General features: G+C 39.8%; 1 protein-coding gene and 1 long non-coding RNA gene across 6 annotated transcripts; both read right to left on the reverse strand.

Moving 5' to 3' along the window:
- Positions 1–744: 744 nt before the first annotated feature.
- Positions 745–21,119, reverse strand: tfr1a (transferrin receptor 1a). Of its 5 annotated transcripts, none has more exons than XM_048249222.1 (19): positions 21,019–21,119; positions 17,504–17,540; positions 16,887–16,992; positions 12,277–12,508; positions 11,818–12,022; positions 10,852–11,071; positions 10,102–10,224; positions 9,624–9,719; positions 9,093–9,232; positions 6,085–6,254; positions 5,803–5,922; positions 5,203–5,288; positions 5,022–5,085; positions 4,826–4,896; positions 4,629–4,699; positions 4,448–4,538; positions 4,096–4,323; positions 3,670–3,822; positions 745–3,459 (listed from the first exon to the last, which is right to left on the reverse strand). In XM_048249222.1, the coding sequence occupies exons 3-19, from the start codon at positions 16,917–16,919 to the stop codon at positions 3,217–3,219; spliced, it is 2,346 nt and encodes a 781-aa protein (XP_048105179.1). In that variant the 5' UTR covers positions 16,920–16,992; positions 17,504–17,540; positions 21,019–21,119; the 3' UTR covers positions 745–3,216. The 5 variants fall into 5 exon arrangements, with proteins under 5 accessions (XP_048105179.1, XP_048105180.1, XP_048105183.1 ...); XM_048249223.1 differs by having other exon boundaries at positions 20,996–21,098; XM_048249226.1 differs by having other exon boundaries at positions 17,504–17,537; positions 21,019–21,093.
- Positions 21,120–22,494: 1,375 nt separating this feature from the next.
- On the reverse strand, positions 22,495–25,581 carry LOC125303823. Its single transcript, XR_007195117.1, has 2 exons — positions 25,411–25,581; positions 22,495–23,966 (listed from the first exon to the last, which is right to left on the reverse strand). It is a non-coding gene; the product is annotated as an uncharacterized LOC125303823 (long non-coding RNA).
- Between the last annotated feature and the right edge of the window lie 737 nt (positions 25,582–26,318).

Consider the following 26,318-nt stretch of genomic DNA (forward strand, 5'->3'; position numbering starts at 1 on the left):
ACATACGGTATAAACTTAAAAGTATTCAATTAAAGTGTTCAAGTTAAGTTACCTGTCAATCTTCGCTGCTCCAACGACGGTGTCACCTCTCACAAGTTAGCTATGCACTTGCGTGTCAACAGCCTTGCAGACGCGTAATGAGGGCTGTAATGTGACGTAAATGTATGAATGTGTACCATACTGTTGAAAAATATCTGTAATTACAGTATGACAATACAATCCTACAGTTTCTTGCAACGCTTTAACTTACTGTTGTATTAGTCTCGTCACAAGTCATTCCTTGCTCTTTTTGTACATGCTCGTTAGCAACCCACTCTTAAAGGGACACGCGCTTTAAAAACTGAGCTCTCACTTTATGAAATCTCTTCTCATTTTTTTTTTTGAAACCCTGTTAAAATTAATGTTATTATTTAATCAATTAATGTTAGCACTGACTATTTAAAAAAAGTCTATATTTGTGTCTGACTTTCAGAAGTCTATTTGTGTTTGACTTCTGACAGATTCCAAGTTATTTAGATATTAGTAGCCTAGCCTATCTAGCTGCATCCATGCATTCCCATTTCCGAGTCAAAGTTATTGGACATGGCGACTTGAAGCCTAGCCTATATACGGAAAAATAATCAGAAACCTTTAGGTTGGAGTCGGCCTTGGCTGGAGATTAGCCCCTTGTTCTATAGTGACACTGTGTGGTATAGTTCAATAACTACAACTGACTATATTTTGAATAACACTACTACACAATGGTTTAAGCGCAATGCAAAGCTTTATTGAAGGAAAATATAATGTTCTACAGCTTTCAAAGTTTACTAAATGTAGCGGAGTGTTCAACAGCCACAGAATCTTCTGATTGTTTTCCCATGGCAAATATCTGCATGAATCTGCAATTCCATGGTCAATGACCCACCTCAGAGCTATAGTTTCATTAAAAAAACTTGTCAGTATTTTTAGATTATTCTCTTGACCTAAAGAAAAAGTAGAAATCTACATCATTGCATCCCCAATGCTCTGAACATCTCTTGAATTTACATATTGATGCTTTTGTTTTTCATACAGAACATCTCAAATCTAATCTAAATCTCAGCACCTGCAAATGTATTTACTGGCTTGTTTCATTACAAACATTAATTATTCTGTTTTTTTCCAGTCAAATAGTTGCACAAAATGTTCAGTCTGCTCTGAAATAAGGATTCTGATGTATCTACTCATGCCTGTTGCACCCATCACTCTGACTATAAGAAATGAAATACTCAAAATGTTTATGATAATGCTCTGAATATGACTATGTGGTTGGTCATAATGTGGGTTTCATTACTTTGGTAGGAGTGGGGACTAAAACATGGAATACTTGGAGTAGCCTATAATGACAGGTAAGTGAGTGTATCAGAGTTTAAAATCAAGATATGTATGTGTAAGGAAGGAGAGCAGAAAATAAACATGGCAACCAAACAAGGTACATCAAGAAGAAATGTGGAGACAAAAAAAAAAACTAAGTAAAAAAGTCAAAAACAATAACAGGTATGAAAATAATCTTGAAACCAACTGAAGCCCTAAGCCACTCTGTAGTATGGTGGCTCTTTCACTCTTGATTTAGCTTAAAGTCCAGTATGAAGAATTTAGTGGCATAGTGGCAAGGCTGATTACAAAACCAAACACAAAAGCCCCATCCGCCAATGTTTTGGTTTGTCCATTTTGGGCTACACTAAAAACATGGCAATGCAACATGGTGGGCTCTGTGGAAGATGACCTATTCCCATATTAAAGGCTCATTCTCAACTAATAAAGCAGAGGATTGTGTAGCTACAAGTGATAAAATAGCAATGAAAACAAATACTACATTCCATTTTTGCTAATAGATCACCCTAAATGCTGCATACGGCACCTTTAAGTCATCTCAAAAAGTAATCAGATCTTCCTGTCACGCTTTCCAAAAAAGGAGAAAAATACATGGGCTGAAGAATTCAAAACAGAAAGAAAACAACAAGATTTTGCATAGCCGTGGTAAGTAGACATAAGAAATGCCAAACCACATGACAACTTGATGCAGGATATACAAAATCAAGATTATGGGAAACACTGTCCCCGATAATGACATCCACCCTACAGTGAAATATGAGGGGCACTGCCCTCGATATAAATCAGCTGGTAGGCAAAAACTACCTTCTTCTTCACATTATGGAAGGCACTGCTCCCGATAATGGTTCAGGTTTACAATCAGAAATATACATATCCCAAAAGGCATCTCACCAAAAACCGCCACTTCTATAGACCCCATATTGGTTACTACACAAATAAAGAAAAAAGATAACTGAAGACCAAGATGTTATAAGAATAAATCTGAGCGAATCTGAAGTTGCAAAAAGTGGCATGTTGGGTCTTCTAAGTGTCATGGCAGTTTTTGGTGTCGTGACTAATTGACATAATGTATAATTCCATAGCAGATGCTGCTTTGTCAGTTTGACAGTATAACTGTCATAATTATGGAAGGCACTGCTCCCGATAATTATATATAAGGTAAAAAAGACTATTTATAGTGAACTCTGTCACTGATAAATAAATTACTAAAAACATGATATATCAGTGTGTTGTATGTAGAATGTCTACCCCATGGTGAATATAGAGATAATGGCCGAGCTATTCGATTTTATGACCCCATCACTTCCTGCAGTGTGCTTAAGATTTCAATGCCATCATAGAAACAAAAGCAGGAGCATTATTTTTTAATGAATTTAGAAGCCCTGCTATGTGTCAAAGCAAATATAGCTGAAAGATCCAGCTTAACCTCTTCCTCAGAGCACCATATAGCCACTATCAAAGTCAATCCAGGGATTCTGAGCACCAAAAGGAAAAATTTACTGTTACAACTCTTTTAAGGCCAAGTTTAAATTGTAATAAAGCAATCAGGTGACCTTGTTGGTTTTCAATGAATACACATACCAAGGGCATATGTATGCTGGCACTATATTGTGTAAAATACTTAATTGTTCTTCTTGGCATTTCAGAAAATACTGCTGTGTATTAAACATTTAACGGCCGTCTTTTCTTTTTAGCACCAATGTATTCTTCAATTCAAGGACAATCCCAGCATGTCTGACACTGAGGGTCTATTTGAGATCTGTTGGATTAAAGGGGCTAGGACCTGAATATGAAATAGACCTCTTTCACAAAAAACGTAATAAAGTAATCAGCTTGATCTAGCCTTCTTGTCTGATTTTGGGTCTAAATATTGTTGTCCATGTCCCACACCTCCCCTGCCAGGGCGTTGGCGCAGCTCTGGATGATCCAGGTGGCCAGGGCAAACTGGTTCTGCAGCAGGTCGATCTCGCCCTGGTCTGATTTACTCTTCAAGGCGTCCAGGTGCTCCGAAAGGGCCATGAGCGTGTGCTGGCCCGAGCCAAGCAAGATATGGCGGAATGGGCTGTTTGTGGGAGAGACATATGGGGACAGGAGATTGGCCTCCACCTGGGGAAACAGAACAGAGGGGCCTTTCAATCACTCGTTCTCTCTAGAGATCTATGCTCCTCAAGGTTCCTCAGGTTCCTCGCAGTTCTTGTGGTTCAAGCACCTGCACATCACAGATTTATCGCAACCTTGACCTGGCATTGCAGGTAAATATTGTGACACTGACTGAGATGAATTGGGGGGAGAGGGGCATGAGCATGAGCACTTTACCCGCATCAGACGGTCATTCAGCATGCGAGAGCGCTCCGGGTCCTCAAGGTCACTGTTCTCGATGGCTCGCTTGATACTGCGGGTGCCACGCCCATAGGAACCCATGGCAGAGATGAGCCACTGTGGGGTGAAGTTGCCGGGGAGACGGCCATTCTGGGACAGAGGGAAGAGGCCATGGAGAAGAGAACAATCAAACGACATGCTTAGTGTTACCAGCAAGGCCCCTTCAACCCCTTTGGACCCTGGAAACTCAACTAACCTTGTCCTCCTGAAGGCTTTTTATACATAAAATTATAATTATTAATTGATTTGTAAACAATTGAAAGATGATCACATCAATAGTGTCAACATTTCCAACGACCTATGAAATGGATGAAATTATTCAGCCAGGCTCTTGTGTCTGGAATCCTCCACATGTGTACTGACCTGCAGCAGTGTGTTGACTCTGGTGTTGATCTGGATAACGTATCTACGAATGATCTGATCGTAAGACTCAACACTCAACCTGAGCAAATGGTCGTGCACGAGCCTCAAGGCCATATGACCAGCCACCTGTCCCGCAGCCAGGGCCACCTGTCCCACTTTCCCATACGTGGCCGAGTTCAGGTTTTCTCTAGTGTCCTGCAGGGTACCGTAGTAAGGGTACCCTTTGACCTGGCATTGTGGACAAGGACAGGTGAGACAAAGAGCACAACAGCATTAATATGGAAAATATGGTGAAACCACAGACAACATTTGTACTGATGTACACCAGAAACAGTGATAGGCTCTGACTCACCTGGCCTCCACTGAACTGGAAGGAGACCGATGGAATACCGGAGAAGGTTGTGAATGGATAGGCAGGATTTGACATCTCCATAGATTCCAGCCTGTTACAGCAACCAGCAAGGTCAGAACACTACACAAGGCACCAGTTAATAAATATGCCAAAATACTGATATTATTCTAGTCATACTCACACTGCTCCCTCCCATCTGGGCTCTCCCACTTGTGCGAATATTGTTTTTTTGGGGTCATGAACAGTGTTCACCTGTTGCGTAACAACAGCACAATTACAAAAGTACACTATCCATGTACGTCTAATTCAGGGCTATTAAAGTAACTCTGTGCTACAATACAAACATGTTACGGTAATAATGTGTCATTCCTTTCTCACCTCCTTCATTGTGTCCAAAATTAGACCGTTCATCAAGGGGCTTGCACTTGCTTTAAATTTCTCAGTAGTGCCTGAAGGTATGAGAAGTGCAGCAGAAATACATGTGAAAACACACCTCTAGCTGCAAAGAAGTGCCAGTCATTTAGCTAAGCAAAACGTCTCTAATGCACAACCACTTATGTAACTTTTCAGTTACCTGCTACGACTCCATCCAGACTGATGTAAGAGTAAGCCTTCATGTTCAGAGATGGCAAATAGCCCTAAAGAAACACAAACATATTTCAGTCCCAGCGTTTCAATATTGACTTGAGCTGAACTCACTTAGCGCTGGGGAATTTATTAGATGAGTGATGTATGTAAACAGTGTCAGATCTTACCTCCAACCACTCGGTGGCGCCAACACTACCATATTCACCAGCAGACCAGCTGGCAAAGACCAAACTTCTTCTGGGCATGAATCTGCCTGTGTGAGCGAAACAAAACTTCACTGAAACCAAAAAGGTGTGCAGAGAGTATATCTACCTACATGTATCTGGAAATGAAACCACAACAGCAATCCATGTGGGCCATGCATTTATGGCCAAATGCTTCCTAAATGAAGGGAGATCTGTGAAGCTTTTACATTAAATCAGTAGTTCTTTTTTTGAATCACACACTATTTTTCTATGCTTTCAAACATTCATGACTCCTGCAACAGTACAATCTGAACCCTTTAATGGCCACACCAACAAAAAAAAAGGTGGCTATGGCATGTGTGGTGCATTACTAGATATTACTAGAGACATACTCAACAGTTGAGCAGACATTAGAGGACTTGGCATATCATCAAAACAGTTGAGCAGATTAAAGGACTTGGCATATCATCAAAAGCAACACCCCTCTCATGGAGATCATGACCTGATATACACACAGCTGCCAATAAACAGATCTCAGCCACATCTTGATGGTTCCATTTGACATTCTAATAAAGGTTTTACCTTCTCTGACCATGTTGCTGGTGGCCTTGGCCAATTCCACCAACAAAGCAGTGCCCACGGTTGATTTGGCAAAGCCAGGGCCCCATGCATCCCTCTGAGCTCCTATCACAACGTAGCGGTCTACAAAACAAGAGGAGAAAGAGAAAGATGTCGAAACAGAGGTAAGTTTTCTTTTGGATTAGCTAGGAGACACAATGTCCTTGTATGGTTCTGTGCTATACAGTGGCTTCAATTGAATGGCAGAAATACTGTACATTAGAAACAGATCTGGCAGAAGGGTACCTGGATCAGTGACACCCTTAATGACACCAAACACGTTGTGAACCCTTGTGTTCACCAGGGCATTGTTCACTTCCACAGATGCAAGATCGCTGTCCTCTCCCAGTTTGTACAGCACTCCAGACAGCGCACCGTCACGCCAGCTGCGAGGAGCAGTCCGTCCCCCCATCTTCCTGAGGAGGGAAACAGAATTTGGTGAGAGAGGACACTCAACATAGTCTGTTACATGCAAACTATTCAGTTAGTGATAGAGTTCTAGGGTGGCAACACCAGTGGTGTCATCTTATTTTCATAGCACATTTAGAGAATATGTTTTTTTGACTGTTTGACGGACAATGTTAGTCTCAAGTTTTCCAATTATATTATAATGTTCAACTTGTATCCGGAAATCAACCGGCTAGGTCTGATGTATATCTGGTGTATTTCCTCTGCAAAATAAACCTGATCAGCTATCTTTAAAAATAGATGTTAAAATTATGACAGTGTTTCCGACATCATGTTAGTAAAATAACTACAGTGTCCCAGTGTGGCCCAGTTTTCTGCTCACGATATAGTCTAGGTGATGCTTATTCTAGTCATCAATATACAATATACATATAATTACCCAACATAGGGATGGATAGGGTAATATTAGGGTAACTAGATGTACCACAGAGCGGTACAAAATATGACCGCCGCCCAGTCCAGCACATTTTTTCCACAAAAATAAATCACGCTGAAAGGCCTATATGATTCTAAATTGCATTATCCACACTCAATTCTCACTGGTATCTGCTAGACAACAAGTACCAAAACATGATTAGTTCATAGATTTCACATGTAAAATTCATTTTATACAACCCCACCCCCATCTTACCTGTTCATAATTCTGAGAAATTCTTGAATTGTGTGCATGTGTGCGTGTACACATTTATGTTTATGTGTGTGGGTGTGTGTGTGTGTGTGTGCTTGCCTGCGTATGTGTGTTTGTGCATGTGCATGCATGCGTACATATGTCTACTGTGTGAGTATGTGTCATACGTATGATTACTGTGAATGTATGTGTGTGCGTGTGTATCTGTTTATGCACATGTGTGCACATGGAATGGGTTAACATGACCCCTGGAGGCAAACATACGGAAAAAATTGGTCATCCTAGGCCCTACGGTTCTCAAGACATTCACAGAAAACTGTGTCTGCCCTACCCTCCTTTCAGGGGGTCCAGTACAGCAGGGGGGCTACAGATCAAAATTAAAAACGATGGTTCCATGCTATCCATGTGGGGTTACATGCCCACCAAGTTTCGTGTACCCCGGTCTTTCAGTGTCCCGGGAATCCTTGACGGTGTACGGTCACTAAATGTACACATAAATTATTGTAAGGCCCCCCATGAACGAAAGTTCACAAAACTTGGCATGCATTCGGAGGGTGTCATAATGATCCTACACTTTCAATTTCGTGCAGTTTTGACCATGTCAGCCAGAGATATTGTGATGAAAACACCTAATTTTTGCTTTTTAATTTTAACTAGGTGGCTATACGTGAAATAAGTGGTAATGGGATGGGTTGACATGCCCCCTTAAGACCAACATACAAAAAAAGGTGGACCTCCTAGGCCCTACGGTTCTCGAGATATTCACAGAAAACTGTCTCCGGCCACCTACAGGCCAGTTGGTGTATAGTAACATAAATTAATTTATTGTGTGGCCCCACATGAACGGAATTCCACGAAACTTGGCGTGCATTCAGAGGGTGTCATAATGATCCTACACTTCCAATTTCGTGCAGTTTTGACTATGTTAGGTCACAGATACCTGCGATTACAACACCTCATTTTTACTTTTTTGTGTTTAACTAGGTGGCGCTATACATGAAATGAGTGGTTATGGAATAGGTTGACATGGCCCTTGAGATCAACATACAAAAAAAATGGTCCTCCTAAACCTTCACGGTTTTGAGATATTCACAGAAAACTGTATTGTAAGGCCCCCATGAGCGAAAGTTCACAAAACTTAGCATGCATTCGGAGGGTGTCATAATGATCCTACACTTTCAATTTAGTGCAGTTTGACCATGTCAGCCAGAGATATTGTGATGAAAACACCTAATTTTTGCTTTTAAATTTTTAACTAGGTGGCTATCGTGAAATAAGTGGTAATGGGATGGGTTGACATACCCCTTAAGACCAACATACAAAAAAAAGGTGGACCTCCTAGGCCCCACGGTTCTCGAGATATTCACAGAAAACTGTCTCCGCCACCTACAGGCCAGTTGGTGTATAGTAACATAAATTAATTTATTGTGTGGCCCCACATGAACGAATTCCACGAAACTTGGCGTGCATTCAGAGGGTGTCATAATGATCCTACACTTCCAATTTCGTGCAGTTTTGACTATGTTAGGTCACAGATACCTGCCGATTACAACACCTCATTTTACTTTTGTGTTTTAACTAGGTGGCGCCATACATGAAATGAGTGGTTATGGAATAGGTTGACATGGCCCCTTGAGATCAACATACAAAAAAATGGTCCTCCTAAACCTTACGGTTTTTGAGATATTCACAGAAAACTGTGTCTGCCCTACCCCCCTCCTTTTAGGGGTGCAGTCCAGCTGGGGCTACAGATCAAAACGAAAAACGATGGTTCCATGCGATCCTTATGGGGTTACATGCCCACCAAGTTTAGGCCCACCCGGGTCTTTCAGTGTCCTGGGACTCCTTGACGGAAATTTGGACATGCGAAAAAAAAAAAAAAAAAAAATCTGACTAAACCTATATGACCGCCGCTTCGCTGCGCGGCGGTCATAATAATTACATAATAATCACATATTTTGAGGTACACAGTGCTAACCCTGATGTGAAACTGTCCATACAGTCAAACTATCCATCAACTACTGATCTGGTTGTATTATCACGAGAGGTGATGAAAAGTTAACTTCACTCTGAACCTTTCATACGTACATGGCCTTCATCTAGATAAAACACTACTGATATATGATTTCAGAAACAAGCTGGAAATGGCTGGAAATACCCCATAATAGTTTTGGCCATCGATGCAGTGATGGTCTGGGCTAGAATGTTGGGCAGGCCAGACGAGCGTGCAGGGGGGAACTGAGTGTGGTTGAATGAGGGGAAGCCTGGTGTGTAGGGATCTCCTGTACCAAGATGCACCTGAGGAATAAGAACAACAAAATCTCAGATAACTCAAGCATTAGCGCATGACTGGATAATGAAAATGGCTATTAATTTGCTCAATTATACTGAGAATTTTAAAGGGGATGGTCTCATTTAAAAAGGTATTGATTTTGAAAGTCTACTAACTGACTTGGAATAGACTGTGTAGTGCCCAGTTACTTATTATACTGTTTGTTTGAAAGGAAAGTGGGCCAATAAATGTCCAGCAAGTACCAAAACTAGGGCAATTTGTCTTCTGACTTACTCTGAATTTTCACAACCTTTAAATGGCATGTCATGGGCCTATGCTTAATCAGTCTTGAGGTTTAGCAACTGACGGCTATTTGGGTTAAGCTACGTTGTTGTGAAAGTAAGTACCAGCACTTACATGGCCAAACAGATGAGTTCCTTCACCAATGGTATAATCTGCTGGATCAGGGTAGATCAGGACAGCACTTGCATTCATGTTTGCAGCATTAGCCACCTATGTAAATAGGTGCAATACCAAAGTCAGCAACACATACTAGGTCTAAACTTAATTAGTAAGTAAGTCTTTATTTATATAGTGCTTTTTCTATGCATAGAGTGCAACCCAGAGCGCTCCACACACAGACATCCACAAGACAAACAATTAACAAATCATTTTAAAAAGTGAAAACAGACAAAAAACAAGATGTCAGACGGAGCGCCATGATTCGCCAGTGTACCAATAAGGAACATTAAGACTAATAAATGAACGAAACAGAAAGTTACAAATAAAAACACCTGTGTTAGTCCAATAAGTTAAATTTAACCAACTAAAACAATGATTGCCTAAAACAGTGCATAACGCATCTTTGAACAGACCAATTACATTCTACACTTACCTTTTCAGCGAAACTTATATATCCAGCTCTAACCAGGACTATCCTTCCACTCACACCAACGCCACTATCTTCCAGGTCATCAAAGTCTTCCACCCGTCCATAGTAAGCATACAAAACACTACCCTAAAAATCCAGATCACACGACACATTTGGACCAATTACTTATGTGGGGTACAAAGAACACCTTAACTCTTAATTACAACTATGAGAGGCAGTGTTCTTGGCATACTATGTCATACTAGTCTTGATGATGTGGCGCAAAAGTCTTTCTAACATTTCTTTCATAATTTAACAGTAAATGACTTCCCATGACTGTAAGCTGTAATAAATGATAAACCTGGCCTATCACCTGTTCTGAAGACTAAAACTAAACCTATTCTCGGGGAGAGCAGTCCTTCTGGTAAACAAATACTGCCTCTCCCTTGGCAACATGGTGTGTATACAGTAATTTCTTGCCTATTACCCTACAGGGCTGGATTACACATGGGGATTTAAATCATTCTTCTTTATGATTAATATATAATATATATAATATATAAAGCACTCTGATTCTGATCCATTGCGCTATTAGGCACCGGTAATACACAGGTGTGGTAAATACTTATTTCTTTATCATTACTAAGTCCATAAATCACGTACGGTTATACACGGTGCGGCTAATACACAAGGAAATGTGTGTACAGAATACCATATAGAGTACACACGCTATACTTTAGACTAGCATAAGGAAGGGTGGTAGGAATTTCTCACCTGCGCAGACCCAATGGCACTGTAGGCCAGGTAACCTTGTACAGGACCCAAGTTCTGGCCACGGAACGTGACACTGTTGGAACCAGATGGAACCTGCAGCGTCACATAGTGCTCATCAGCCCAGCACTTCATGTTGTTGTCCTTGAACCTCTGCATTACTTTGTTGGCCAGTGCCTCGTCACCAGGAGACCCAGCGCTGTGTTCATTACTGGCAAACTCCCTGATGCCAAATGGAGAGAATAAGGAGGAGTGAAATGAAATGACTTAGGCAGTGTGCACAGAGGCAGAGGAGTGGGGACGAGGAGAAGGAGTACCGGTATAAGGACAACAAAGAAAGAGCGAGTAGTTCAGTATCCAGTAATTCACCAAAAGTGATGTTGTGAAATGATTCATACCAGTATAGACCTTTTTTTTTATTTATTTTTTTTAATGCAGCCCTTGCCACTTAATCTACTAAACCCCTCTTCTACTGCACTTTTACCCCCCCCCCCCCCATTAATGCACAAATAGGCTGACACCAGACATAATTTCACTGCATTTCTTACTTCCAGTAACTATATGCATGTGACAATAAACTTCCTTGTATCCTTGTATCCTTGTATTCAACAATAAAAACAAAAACAATGCTTGAACATTCTATTTGGGCCCAAATCTACTTCCTCTGCATTAAGATAACATATGGAATGTTAAAAAGGAAGTCTTGTGGGGCCAACTATGATGCTGATAATGGAACTCTCTTGAAAGGGTCCATACATATATCGCTATTTCTTTGGGTATTAACGTTTTGCAACAAACTAATATGATAGCCAAATAATAATCAAATGATTTAATTCCTGCTACATGTCCTAAGTTAGCACTGTATTAATGTGAATGGCCTATTGAAACCCACTGTTAGAATAAATAAATAAACAAGTAGACAGATAGATAGATAGAAATAGGCTTATATCAAATTAAGAGCATACTTGCCTCAGACTGGCCTCTATCTGGCTAATTGTCAGCTTGTCTCCAAGCAGTTTTTTAACATCGCCCCAATCCAGTTGTTTAGGTGCATATCCAGTCTGACTTAATTCTTCATCATCAGCCACACGTGGAGCTACCGCCTGATCATCAGTCTGACAAGTTGGTGAGGCCTTATCCTGCTTCCGATGAACAAGGTATCCAATAAGATATCCTACAAATAAGTATGGGAATGGTTAGAGAGAAACAAGGGTAAGAGAATAAAAACAAACACAAAAAGGGCAACGGACAGACAGAACAACAATGGCAAACACCAGCACGAAAAATCTGAATTCACAGAATCATTTGAATGTGTCTTCAAACCGAGTATGAGAACATTCAAACTGCTCTTTTTATATAAAAATCAGAAGCTTAATTCCACACTCACTTGGCCTCACTGCTTGCTTTGGAGTATACAGGCACACCTACCAATGATAAAGACGAGTAGAATGGCTGCGATCAGAAAGCAGATGTTTTTGGGGGTGCGTGAAGGCTTTCGTCTGTAGGGCGACTCTCTCTGGTGGTTGAGGTGCTCCCCCACCCCGTTGGTTCCCACTTCCTCTTCCACCTCTGGGGAGAGTTTCATCTCCACCTGGCTGTCTCCACCCTCCATGTTTTGGGTAAGGCTGAAACGCGTGTAAGAACGTGGCTCCCCGTTGAACTGTGGTTTGGGCATTTGAAGAGAGGTCAATGTTGCAGAAAAGAAAGAACAGAACTACATGCATGCAGGCCACTGCAAAATCTTCATATGATAAGTAATATCATGGGAGAAGTAATGACATTTTTTTGCCATCCACTAAGTCACGTGCATCAAATCCCGACGGAACCTCATTATTCAGGACATCTACATAAAGGTTATGTTTTCAGGCAAGGTGGAGACATTCTGAAGCAGGCAGAGGTGTTACAGCTACGTTGCTCCATAGACTATCAGATGGGGCATTGCTCTGCCTATGTACAATCTTTAGTGTCATTGCCCAGTTGTACACAACATGAGTCTTTATAGGCCTAATGATAATAAAACAAATAACTATTATTTTACTCTTTATTTATTTATTTATATATATATTTATAAATATATATTATTTTTTACTTTTCTAGTAACATTAACTAGCTTGATCAATTCAAGTCAACTTATCTGATCCTACTGCATAAAATATATCAGAAACAAATTCAAGATTTCCTATATGAATTAACAAAGTTTGAGTGGTATGACTTCCTGTTTGCTGTTCTTTCTGCTTGACCTTTTCCCTGTGTTGTCAACTCTTGGAAGTCATGTTCTATCGCTTCTAACTTGTTATCTGACCATAATTTCCAACTTCAAGCTAAGTCAACTTACCTGATCTTGTTACTAATGTGTTTCACAACATGCCTCCTCTCCTCATCAAATATATCAGAAACCAATGCAAGATTTTCTATATGAATAACAAACTTTCTGATCAGTACGATTTACTGTTGTGATGCTGTTCTTTCTGCTGGAATTATTTTCCTGTGTTGTCAACTCTAGAAAGTAACGTTCTGTCGCTCTAGCTATCAACTTGTTATCTGGCCACATTCATACGTCTGAGCATTAATCCCCCAACCCCATCTATCTATAAATTGCAGGAACGTCTGTCTGTGTGTCAGGGTATGTGTGTGTTTGCCGCATGTCTGTCGAATCATTGGCCCGATTGATTTGAAACTTGGCAGGTGTCTGGCTACTGGCACGAGTAAGTGCAGTGCCAAGTTTGACGTTGTTTGGATAAGAAATGCAAAAGATATAGGTAAATATATCAGTAAAATAGGCACACATTGGCTTTCGCCACTCTACTGTAGCCACTCCCCCATCTGCGTGTTTGTGTGTTAACCGCATTTCTGTCGAACCGTTCGTTGGATTGACTCAGGTGTCCTGCTACGGGCACCAGTAAGTGCAGGGTCCAGTTTGACGTTGTTTGGATAAGAAATGCAAAAGATATCGTTAAATATATTGGTATAAGAAGCACGCGTTGGCTTTCTCCGCTCTACTGGAGCCACTGCCCCTCTCACACAGCACAGCGCGGCACCAGAGTCAGAGAGGATAGAAGCGGAGCTTTGGTAGCACTGAATCAGAGCACAGCACGGGTCAAGATGTTTGGATGATTATTATGTCTGACGTCAACAATAAAGATTACCTGTATGTAGTTTGCTTGCATAAAATGATGCAGATTTTGCAACAACACGACAACAAACACGGGTATGCAGTGGCTATTTAAAATTATGTGCAATAAACTGATACTTCAAATAGCCCAGGTTACTTTGGAATTGAGACTTTGAATAAACAAACAACAATCCCGACTACAAGATCCTAAATTGAAACAAGATATAGGCTAATGGTCCCGAATTTATCGACGTTTCAGAATGCCACAGAGCTAGACAACGAGTGGCAGACAGAGTGACATGTCACTTACCAAAGACTGTTTTTGAGTCACGTTGCAAATCTCATATGATGATGCATCTTTCTACAAAATGGTTTGGATTCTATAGCAATAAGCTATTCAATAGGCTAAACATAGTCTTACATAAAGCTTTAGGCAATGTCCTTTCAATCAGCTACAGACAACGAGTGACAGACAGATGACAGCATGTCATTTAGGCTAATTGTTGAGTCACGACGTTGCAAATTTCATATGATGATGCATCATTCCACAAAATGGTTTGTCTTCTCTATCAGGTAGTTATTCAATAAACTTAACAATAAACATATAGCCTTAAAGCTGCAGTTGGCAAGTATGACAGATTGAGGGGACTTAGCCAGAATTTTGAATGTTTACAACTCTCATGCCCCTCCCCCACTACCACCGAGCACCCTCTCATCGAGTTTGTGCTCGTCAGTGCGCACCAGACTAGACTGTGATTGACAGTCAGATCTCAGAAGATCTGCAGAAGAACCGGGAGCTGTGGATTTTTGCAAAACAACTAACAGGCTCTAGGTGGAGGTAGAAGTGCGGGGTTTTTTCTATAAACAAACTCAAAGATCGTAATTCTTGATTTCGCTTGCAAACTGACGGTTTTATGCGTTTACTAAACAAAGATGATGGAAATTAAACACCACTTTTCCATCAAAAAGCTTGTTGTAAAAGGCATAACTTGTTAGATTTAAGAACTAGGTTCGTTAGCTCTGTGTGTTATGAACAAAGAATCTTTGGTTATGAGTCCCATAGAACAACACTGCCATCTACTGGATTAGAAAGTGTCAGCAGGCTACTTGTGGATCTGGGTGGCTTCTCTGCCGCAAAGTTTGTCTCAAAAATACGTGATCCACAAATGCTGATCCACAAATGCGAAAACGAAAACTGTGTGTGCTGGTGATCCACAAATGCAAAATTAGATTTCACAAAGGCAATTTTCAGTTTTACAAATGCCATTTAATTTACAAATACACATAATTGTGAAAAACAATTTACAAGTTACAAATATGATTTTTATTTGTGGATGTCAAAACACAAATGCAAGCCAAGAAATATTTGTGGATGTCGCCATCTACTGGATTGTGATTTCTGTGTGCCGGTGAATTAAAGTAGGCCTATTTACGTGTGGATTTGTGTGACTTTCATGTGAAGAACGTCTCAAAAACACATAACTTTGGAAAGCGAAGAATGTGTGTGCTGGTGATCCACAAATGCAGAATCACATTTCACAAATGAAATTTTCGGTTTTACAAATGGCATTTTATTTACAAATGCACATCTATATTTGTAAAAATCAATATACGAGTTACAAATATGATTTTTTTATTTGTAGATATCAAAACACACATGCAAATCAAGAAATATTTGTGGATCCCTCTCTGCGCATTTATACAAATATTATTGAGACAAATTTAGCTCCATAAGTACGATGTATTGCAACATCAGATGCAAGTCAAATTTGTAGTTTCTTATGTCTCATTCCATCGAACTACAGATCCGCTACCCGATCTGACAAACTTACATAGTGCGGTTATAGCTGATAGAGGGCCGCAAAGCGAATGCAGAAGTGCCGTTCACCCTGTTACAAGTTGATGAACCACTAAAAACGATTTTTGAAACATTATTTTAAGGTACAAAAACGTATGCCCCTGGTCCCCTCCAACTTAACAGGGTTAACAGCATAGATATTAGAAAGCTAGATACCGCATTGTCCGTCAAGTTCTATTAGGTGGCTGCGTAAACGTGGCCACCATAATGCTGGGGGCAAGATCTTTATGTCTATGGGCAACACTTGCCGACAATCCGAGACACCTGTCTGAACAGATACATTCTGGAGCCCAATGTGGTATCTAGCTTTCTAATATCTATGGTTATTATACGGCTCTTCACAATGCTAGTAGAACGCTCCATTGACTTGAATGGGATTTCCCAACGTTCTACGGTATAATAAATTTATGTAATTACCGCTGCAAACATATAATTACCGCTGTCAATGGCAACGGGTTTTGTGCTTCTGATACGTCTTTCATATCACTACGCAAGGACTGGAACTTCATTCAAACGTGAAAGCAGACGGTTGATCAGCTGTGTTCTAAAGAATGTTTGATTCAAGTTCAGCAGCGTGTGTTGTTGCAAACTATTTGTTTCTCAGCAAATGCCACGATGAACGGTAACAAATAGGCTAGGCTATGTAGGCTAAAGTCATATCGTGGGGAGTTTATTATTTCGTTTTGGCAAGTAGCCGTATAATAAGCGGGATAATGTATAGAACGCTGGTCATTATGGGAAAATAAGTCCCTTCAGAGCGAAACAAGAAAACGGTTCGCCCTGTCGGGACTTATTTTCCCAATAATGACCAGCGTTCTATACATTATCCCTTACTTAACAGCACCGCTGCTTTAAAAATCTAAAAGACTGTAATATGTCTAATATCAAGACTTCTGCACAAACTTTACTTTAACAAGTAAACAGTCCAAATGGTCTAACAAGTCAACAGTTTAGAGGTAGCATTGCACTTACTAACAGTGAGGGCCACTGAACACTGGAGGGCCAGGGAAGTTCTGATACAAAAGTCTACATGTAAAGACGGAAAATAAACCTGATGCTAAAACTCACTATTTTAGATATCGTTGTCCTGGCTTGGTCCATTATTTCGGCTCCCCAGATGTCAGTGAAGAATGTGAAACTTGAGTCTTCTCAGCAATTTTCTAACCACTCTTTGCTGACGGAAATAAATAAATATAAATGGCTATTATTGTTATTATTATTATTATTATTATTATTATTATTATTATTATTATGCAATAAATAATAATAATAATAATAATAATAATAATAATAATAAACAAATAATTGTTATGTACCAATACACAATATAATGCACAATGTTCAACTTTTTAAGGTAGAATTACAGAATGTTGACACAATCAAATGTAAGTAATTCTAGTTAACTGTTAAACAAGTAACACAAACACAACTTTAAAAAAAGTGAATAAACACTGGTATGTAATACTAAATTAAAGTCATTTATTGATGACTATGAGAATAGGAAAGGATGAAGGAATCAGCAAAGTTAAATGAATATTAAAAAAAAAACAAATGAACACAGAGGCATTATTAAGACACTGCCCACACGCTAAAAGAAGCAGGAAAATATCTGCACTAAGTCTCTACCTGGAATACAGCGTGTTTATTTAATGGTAAGCTGATATGTATTTGGATCTGAAACTTACCTTAGTGTTGATTTCACCTCTTCTCCACAGGAATCTACTGTAAGAGAAACAAAGAGAGCTGGCTTATTAAACATGCTATGTTCAGCGGGATCCCATTCACAGTCCATAACCTTGAGCTGCCTCCACCCCTTGTGAAAACAGTGAAGTAGCTCACACTAGTGAGAGCACTAGTGTCCTGAGATTGTTTCACATTTCCTTCAAACTATTCTGACTTTCCATTTTCAAGCTTAACAGGCACAAGTGGCATGCAAATGTCTTGACACATGTTAGGTCGGCAGTTTCTGTTCTACCGCAAAACTGTCTATTTTGGAATAAGACTATGAACTGTAACTGACACACCACATTAGTACAACACAACATAACTGTAAAAAGCTTATCTACCAGCTATGTCATGTCAGTTATCAGTATATTTAAAAGACCAACAAACTCAATAAAAAATTCCACACAATAACAGTAATAATACAGTATCTCATAAGATATGCAGTTTCATAATCAATGGGCATGTTTCTACCTTCTGTTTTTACTGGCATTCATAACGAACACCTGCACAGCACCTGGCAAATCTAACTGAAAATAGCTCAAACAAACTTGATGTCTTCATAACTGCTTCCTGCAACAGTCCAGTACAGTTGGTTACTATGGCTGCTGTGGATGGCCCTAAAAGGTGCTCTCACGATGACCCTGCAGTCAACCCGCCTCTAGTCCAATTGGCACAGAGATGAGGGCATACCAGAGAGAGCACGATGGCGTGACAATGAAGGACTGGTTCTGGCTTTCACGTAGGTCTTTGCCAGCAGCAGTCCACCTTTACTATCTATGGACTACACCTCCTTTTTATTTTGAGGCTACAACTGTAATGAAAAAAGAACTGAGAGGATGCACACCCAAATAGAGGTAGTGGTTACGATGATGTCATAAATTAATGATCTTGATAAACACTGTCTGACAAAACATCAGTCAACAAATAGGTTAAAGAGAAAGGAGTGTGTGATTAAGTTCAAGGTTTAACAACTATAAACACTAATCATCTGTGTTATACTGGGCCTACATAAAAACTGATGAATACCTAGATTTCACAAAACAAAGGCAACCCCACACCCCATTATCAGCTTTTGTCATTTCCAGACATAGTGAGTGGAGATGTAAATCTGAAGAAAAAAACAGGGACTCAGAATAAAAAATAAAAAAAAAGTTAAGGAGAAGACCAAATTCAAGACCACCAGCACTCAAGGCGTAAAAGTAAGGATTACTTGAAACTCTGGAAGCTGTTACATATAATTATTACAGTGACTGAGCCCTAGAAGAACTGATCATCTTAATAGCAGTCCCACAATGCAAGAGTGGGCACTCTCAACCAATTAGCAGTCCATTGCTGCAAGTGAGAGATAGCTAGGGTGTATCTGGGTTCACACCCTAGCTACCAGGAAACGTAATGTAACCAGAACAAACTGCAGCTCGCATCACCAGCCAGGAAAATTGAAGCTTGTACGGAGGGAACATGAGAGCGGCTTTGTTGCGATTGTTTTACTTCAAATAGCTGGTAGGAAGCCCTCCCTCCACACTCGAATTGAGAGGGAAAATCTGTGCACATGTATCAAGTTAGCTACCATCACTGTGGGAACAAGGACAGCACCCCTGCCGCCCCCCACAACTAACCAAAATGTACATGCCAACATTTTATCACTCAAGGCTATGGCAACACACAGGCTCCTGAATTCTGTGGGAGAGGTTGCTCTCCTATCAGCCAGTCACTAATTCTTTTGTCAACCCTTGTATCACACAGCCGACTTAATCAGTTCTAAGCATGACAGATAATATATTTTGTCAACAAAAAGTGGACACTCTGACATCCAAGGCACAATGGTTTCCTCTTGGGCATGTCATATTAACAGTTCACTCATTTTCAGAACTGTTTTTCACCATGTTCTTTTTTGTCTCAATTCCAAAGGGTTGTTATTAAGAGAGAAATTTTCTTTTCACAAGACACCATTAGCTTCCGAGATGTTTTCAGCAACTCGGTCAATTCCACCATAACAGAGCTACAAGTAAGGTTTGTGCTATTGTATGTAACAACTATTTTAGGGTATCCCAAGCCTTACATCTCTGGAGAGAATGGTTGACTGATGGAAATGATAGTAATGTCAGTCTCAACAAGTGGATGTGCACTTCTGTGGCTGTGCACTTCTGTGGCTGTAAACTATTCTTGTGAATGTAGGTATGTAGCCCAAAGATAAATTCAGGTTTAGTAGGCCTATTCACGTTTTTAAGCAACTTAAAGGTCAATGGCTTTATATATCAAATCGCATAGAGGTTATGGTTAATGAGTTCAATGGGTCATTAATATGTCCAGGGCACATTTAAAATTTTTATTTAACCAGGCAAATGCATCTTGTATAGCATTTAGCATAGCCTATGCTGTATAGTTAAAAGCTAAACCCCTACAGCCTGGTAATAGCCTAACTATATTCTCTGTAATATTGGAGCAAACCCTTAATCCTGAAGGGGGGATAAGAGATCTAAAGCCCTATATTATCATGTGACAGTCACATTGGATTTTAGAACTGCAGTTACTCCAGACACAGAGAGAGAGAGAGACAGAGAGAGAGAGAAAGAACGCTGTTCCCAGACAACTTCTTAAGAAAAAAAATCAAGTATTTAGACCGAACAATATAATACTATATTTTTACAAGCTTATAATATAACACCTCTGTATAACATTTTAATTCCCATGTTTGATTAGTACATCTATAGGCAATATCAAAAATGACTAACACATATAAGTGTCAAAATACCTGAAGGCAAACAAAAGAAATGGCTTGACGCTTGTCAGATCCATCTGTTGCAAAACCTACGCGGCCAATTTCATTCAGTCATTGGACAACCTTTCCTATCAAGCCACTGCTCATCAAATAGGACATAATCAGACACCAAAGTCTGCAAAATCACACAAGTTCCCCTACGACTAATGTTAACCGAATAGCTCGTGCCACTCTATAGGCACAGACGGCTTTGACAGTCATAGTTCAGACAGTAGCATGCACATGGAAGTGTAAGAACTAAGGACTAAATGCGTGTGGTTGTCTTCATATGGCTCCCTGTAAATTGTGCAGCATGGGATACAATATAGCCTCTTATGTCAAGGTCAACGAGTGCGTTACTCGACAAAAGTGTATTTCAAGGCCATGCCACTATTCAGTGGGGAAAGAAATACGATAGCAATATACTGACATTTGAATGCAGTGTATCCGACACTACCAGCAGGGTCTGCACTAATATACCCAAACAAAACCGACAATCGTTTAACTTAAAATAATTTTTCCTAAATATTAATGTGCTTTTTAAATTAGTCTACCCTACTACTGTGCTAACTATATTATTATCAACCATGCAAACTATCCAATAGCACATTTTACACCTGCCTTTGGTTGCAAAATATCACCTTGACATTCATAACCAAAGACTTTAAACGTTTGAGGACCCCACATGTCTTACCAACGTCCACGTTCTTAGCCTACCTCAAAAGCGTCCAGGGCGCTGTGAGCTAGTTGGTTGCACTCTGTCGACCTGCATGCGCTCGCCGGTAACTTTGACTTCGATACCCCTCGAGACCTCGAGAAAGATTGAACCTTACGTCACTAAACACCGTCACTTCCGTAACTAAGTATGGAGGTCTTGGAAATGCGAGGGTCGAAATAAAGTCTGTCTGAAGGTGAGAGATAGAGAAATAGCCATGCTGGCTTCTTCTCCATCTTTAAACTGGTAAAATACAAATTAGAGCTATACAGCGCTCCTGTCCCAATTCAACACAGCAAAAGTTTTCTGAAAACGTTTACATTTCACACAATTCACAGACAGTTTAGCCTACTTTACAGCTTTGTATTGCAGTCTAGTCAAATGTTTTTCAGTCCGTTCACTGGCGAATATCAATGAAAAGCTATTGAATGAATCCTACACAAGCGCTTGACCTAAGTTGGAAGCGTCTTTTTTGTGTCACCTTAAATGACCCCTAAATCTGCGTGTCGGGGTTCTATAATCAAAGATTGAGCAAATATAAATTGATAGTAGGCTAATGATGAACAACATTGACAATAAAATATAGGCATAATTAACTGATATAATATGAATAGTAGCCTTACAGCCTACTATATGTTTGCCTCTATTCAGCGCCATGCGCATATCCATGTCAGACTAAATGGAACACAAGTGAGCGCCAAAACCATCCAACCCAGCAGACTTTTTCCATTCAGAGCTCTCTTTGGTCCATTCCCACCTGTAAAAATATAGTCAGGGTCAGGGCTTTTACTTCAGTTTGGGTGCTGAATGGTTAGGGAATAAAAGTCTGTTTAAATCTGCCAAAAAGCATTAGATGATGATTTTCTCTAGAGGATTCATAGTTTAATGAACATACTATAGTGTCTTTCAGTGCCTGGTGATTTTGTGATAGACTGCTTATTGAAAAATACTTGGAGTCATAAACAGCAGAAATGGTGATGGCTTGATATTTGTAAAAAAGGAAGTAATATAATGTATATTTTATCAACAACAAATAGCTACACAATTAAACATTTTATTATAACTTTACCAAATCTTCATGAGCACTGATTTCACATTCTCTTAGTTCAATATATGACACCGAATGAACTGCACTAAATGGTCGTTGTAGCAGCTGGATTTTCAGCTTAAGAATTTGAGGCTCCTGCTGTTGTTGGCATACCAACAGCATTTCACATTTCGTTTCTTTTTTTTAAGAGACAACAGCATTGCTGTTCTATGCAAAAAAATCTGCCTTTATATCTTTATAAAACTGTTTTAGCAGTTCAGAACAGTGTTTAGGAACAAAGCTTTATACTTGGCTGTGTTGGAGTGTAATACAAGTCAGATGCATCTAAGACATGAGTTCAGCTGTACTCTGTGGTTTCCATTGCAAGCTTTTCCTTGTGATTGTGTTGAGGACAAACAGAAGCCAACCATACTATAGGTCAAGTACACTATAAAGTGAGAACATTTTAATTAATCTGTAATACACTAATAAATTATCAGTTTACCCTGACACAGAGATATATTGCAAAAGTTCCTCTACTTGCTCTAGTCATTGGTGCATGACACTGATTCATAGGCTTTAAGGACACACACATGCTACAGTTGTACATGTTGTATAGTTGTGTTTTGGCATGGTTGATACCTGCAACATGGACTACCTGTTTACCAATATCTAAAACAATGACTTTATGAGAAATATTTTTTTAAAATATTTTTATAAATAACAGCAATTTTATACAGATAGCATGTAAAGGCCATGTGTTGGACTTTAAGTCTCAGTGCAGCTTATCATCAAAAGCTCACCTGGAAGGCACCTGCAGAGCCCTAAACAGATCTTTCAGACACACCACAATGTTAATCCCACACTTGGCAGAACTAATAACAGACATCTTTTGTCCCCACATGAGAAAGCCATGATGCAGCCCACCTGGGCGTTATTATGGTAAGCTTCTGAATGCTCTGAAGTTGTATACACATCAATAATTACATTCAATGAAGACAACCAAATGGTTATTACAACTAAAAATCCCTCCATTAGAGAGACAGACCACACATCTAGCTTTGTGGGAAATGTAACTGGTTCACATGACTATTTCACTATAGAGATACTCTTCACAAGCCAAAGGGGACTACTGATTATGACTAATGTAACATGTTTGTCATATAGATTTGTAGAAGGAAAGAAGGGAAAGGCCCATTTTGAATCAAATGTATAGTCTATTTCAGTGTAACTGCTGTTGTGCTATGCTGAAGGCCCTGTCAGCTTGAATAAAAAACGATGGCTCAAAAGGAAAAAAGTGATCAGGTGAGATAACAATAAGAATTACATTTCACATCGATTTGGGTTGAGTTAGGGGACTTCTGTGTCATTAGAGTTGTATCCAGTTTTTTTTTTGTTTTTTTTCAAAGACTGTACTTCTGATCACCTGCTGAATCACACAGACTTTTCTGCCCAATTCTTCCCAACATCCGTGTGCTTGGACATCTGGTTAAGTCCATGACACATTTGAGACCATAGAAAAGACGTCTCTTTTGATCCACACACCAAGGAGCTCTCATTTTTTGCGTTTTTTTTTTATTTGCCGTGAGGTTTCAACCCCTACAGCTCTTCCTCAGACTTAACAAATGCTATGATGCCTAAATGCAAATGCTTAGCATTTTTTGCATCTGAGGAAGCCAGAAATAAATAAATAAATGAATAACTTTAATGGGATGTTGGTGTGCAGATCATCTTATTCCTGTATTCTTTCTGAATGTGCCACTTTTGGTGCCATTTCATTTCCCTTAATGATATCAGCTCTCACACCCTCCCATGGCCCAACTGAAGTGTTGAAGCCTCTGGTTATCTCCTGTGTGCACACACACAAAGTTGCATGACAGTCTTGAGCAAAACTTCACAAAGGAGATGTGAAAATGATAACATCTGGGAAAGAGAGAGAAAAAGGGAGAGCATGAGAAGAAAAAGACAAAATGAGAAAAGATGTGATTGATGATTTCTTGTTCAACTGATACTAAATTAGGTATAACTATATGTCTTCTGTTTCTATACAATGGACAGGCTACTCCAGAGGGATTATTACCATCGTTATCATTCTCCAATTACTCTCTGAATATTCCCATTCCCACATAGCCTGGGTGAATTTTGGATTTGCTCTGCAGGTTCAGCTGAAAACTGCCCCATTGCTAATTTCTGAATCACCAAAAACCAGGGACCAAACATAACCGCTTATCTGGCATGGAGTGGGTTATATATGATGACAGGCTGAGGAACACATTTAGGAGCATTGTTCAATTCAACCAGTAGCTGTGCCAATAGTGTCAGTGTTCTACGATATGGATGTGTGTTTTCTTTGGAATTGTGTAAACAACTGCATTTAAAACCTTAATTTACAAGAAAGATGTGTTTGTTATACTTCCAAAACGACTGGTTGAGTTTAATGTACCACTTGGACTGTAACTTTCACTTCATTGTTGGTTATGCCCCTTGGAAATCAGAAGGGAATAAAGGGTGCCCAGACCTATTCTCAATCTCAGCTGAGATCTGAGAAGCATAGTGTTGGCCAGACTAACTCACATGGCAACACACCTCCGTCTGGGCATTCCCCTGGGGAAAAACATAAAATGCTTTGTGTGTGTGTATAAGAGACCTAAAATGCTTCTAATCTCTCTAGGTGTCGCCACCTGACATAAAGTGGGTGGCGGGCGGCCATGTTGGAAGTATTCAAAAGATAATGTAAACCCTATTAGAAAGTCAGTTTCTGGTTTAGTATAACTTCTATATTAATAATACTTTCTTTGATCAAAAATCTGTCTGGTGACGTGCAGAACGATCTTCACCTGTGATGTTGATTACTTCCTACTTCAGTAAGAGACTGTTTTAAATGAAAGTCTGGCGAGTCTGATTTATGTTTACAGTTACCTTATGAAGACTATTTAGTAGATTGTAGCTGTCGACCAAATGAAGACAGCAACAAGCAGCATAAGCAACATAAACAATCAGCAACTGTGTATTTTAGGCCTATTCATTTCTGTAAGCAACAAATAGTTTATTTAAATTATCTTCATCTATAATGCTGTCCTATGGAGCACAGCTATACCAGAAATAATTCTATACTCCCAAGATGGCGCACATTCGGAAATTCGCGTTTATGACATCAAATTTATGACATTGGTGGTGACACCTAATACTCTTGCCATAGCCTGCCTGCCCAGTCAGACCTCTCCACGTAGGACTGTGTTAGTCAAGTCTAAAAGGCCGTTTTTACAGCTGCTAATCGTGCACGTCTCCTCCTCCTGCCACCCCAGACTTGAAGTGATTCATACTCACACGCCCCTACTCCCTCACAGTTGAACAACAGTATATTCACCTTTTTTCCCCGCAGACAGGCAATTTTTGCAATATTCCATTGAGTCTTCCAAAAGCAATACATATAAAGTAGGCTAGCAGGAGACCAGACACAGTTTGCATTTGTGTAGAATACTTGTACACACCCACACATTACATGTGTGTGTGTGTGTGTGTGTGTGTGTGTGTGTGTGTGTGTGTGAGAGAGAGAGTTAGAGAGAGAGAGAGAGAGAGAGAGAGAGAGAGAGAGAGAGAGAGAGAGAGAGAGAGAGAGTACTCCTGCACACACTGTCTTCCTGGGCCATCTGTTTTTTTCTAGTCCGCTATGTTGTCTTATCTCATAAAGTCTAACTGAAATATATTAATCTGCTCCACAGATGGTCTGAAGAGCCTGGTTAAATCTTCACATGTTATATAATAGGCCTATCATCACAATATTATATTATCACCACAGTAAGCACAGAGATCTTGGACATGTCATGCCAATGGTTGGTACCATTTTAAACATTGTCTAAATTGTCTAATTGGGATGGAAATTCTGAATGTGTGTCAGAACAGCCTCCGTAACCCAATAGCACAATAGAGCAGCCGGATTGAACTAATTCCATGGCAAGGTATGGCTCCTAATGCCAGTAAGTATGTGGCATTAATAAAAACAAAGAGTGGGTCTAATGCGTGTTGAACAAATAGCATCATGAAATGAGCATGGTATTAGTGAAAGACAAAATAACAGTGAAAACATTTTAAGATTGAAAAAAAAAGATAAACCATCTATCCTCGGTCAGATGAAAGTTCACATGAGATAATTTAACATTAACCTGTTTCAGACATTGTAAGTAAACTATTACTAAACACAGTTAACTCAGTTTGCAGTTAACAAACTTTGGGGTCGTAAAGCCCTGAACTACTAATGGTGATGACAGGATGATG

This window comes from Alosa alosa, chromosome 1, assembly GCF_017589495.1.
Source record: "Alosa alosa isolate M-15738 ecotype Scorff River chromosome 1, AALO_Geno_1.1, whole genome shotgun sequence".
Taxonomy (NCBI): Eukaryota; Metazoa; Chordata; class Actinopteri; order Clupeiformes; family Clupeidae; genus Alosa; species Alosa alosa.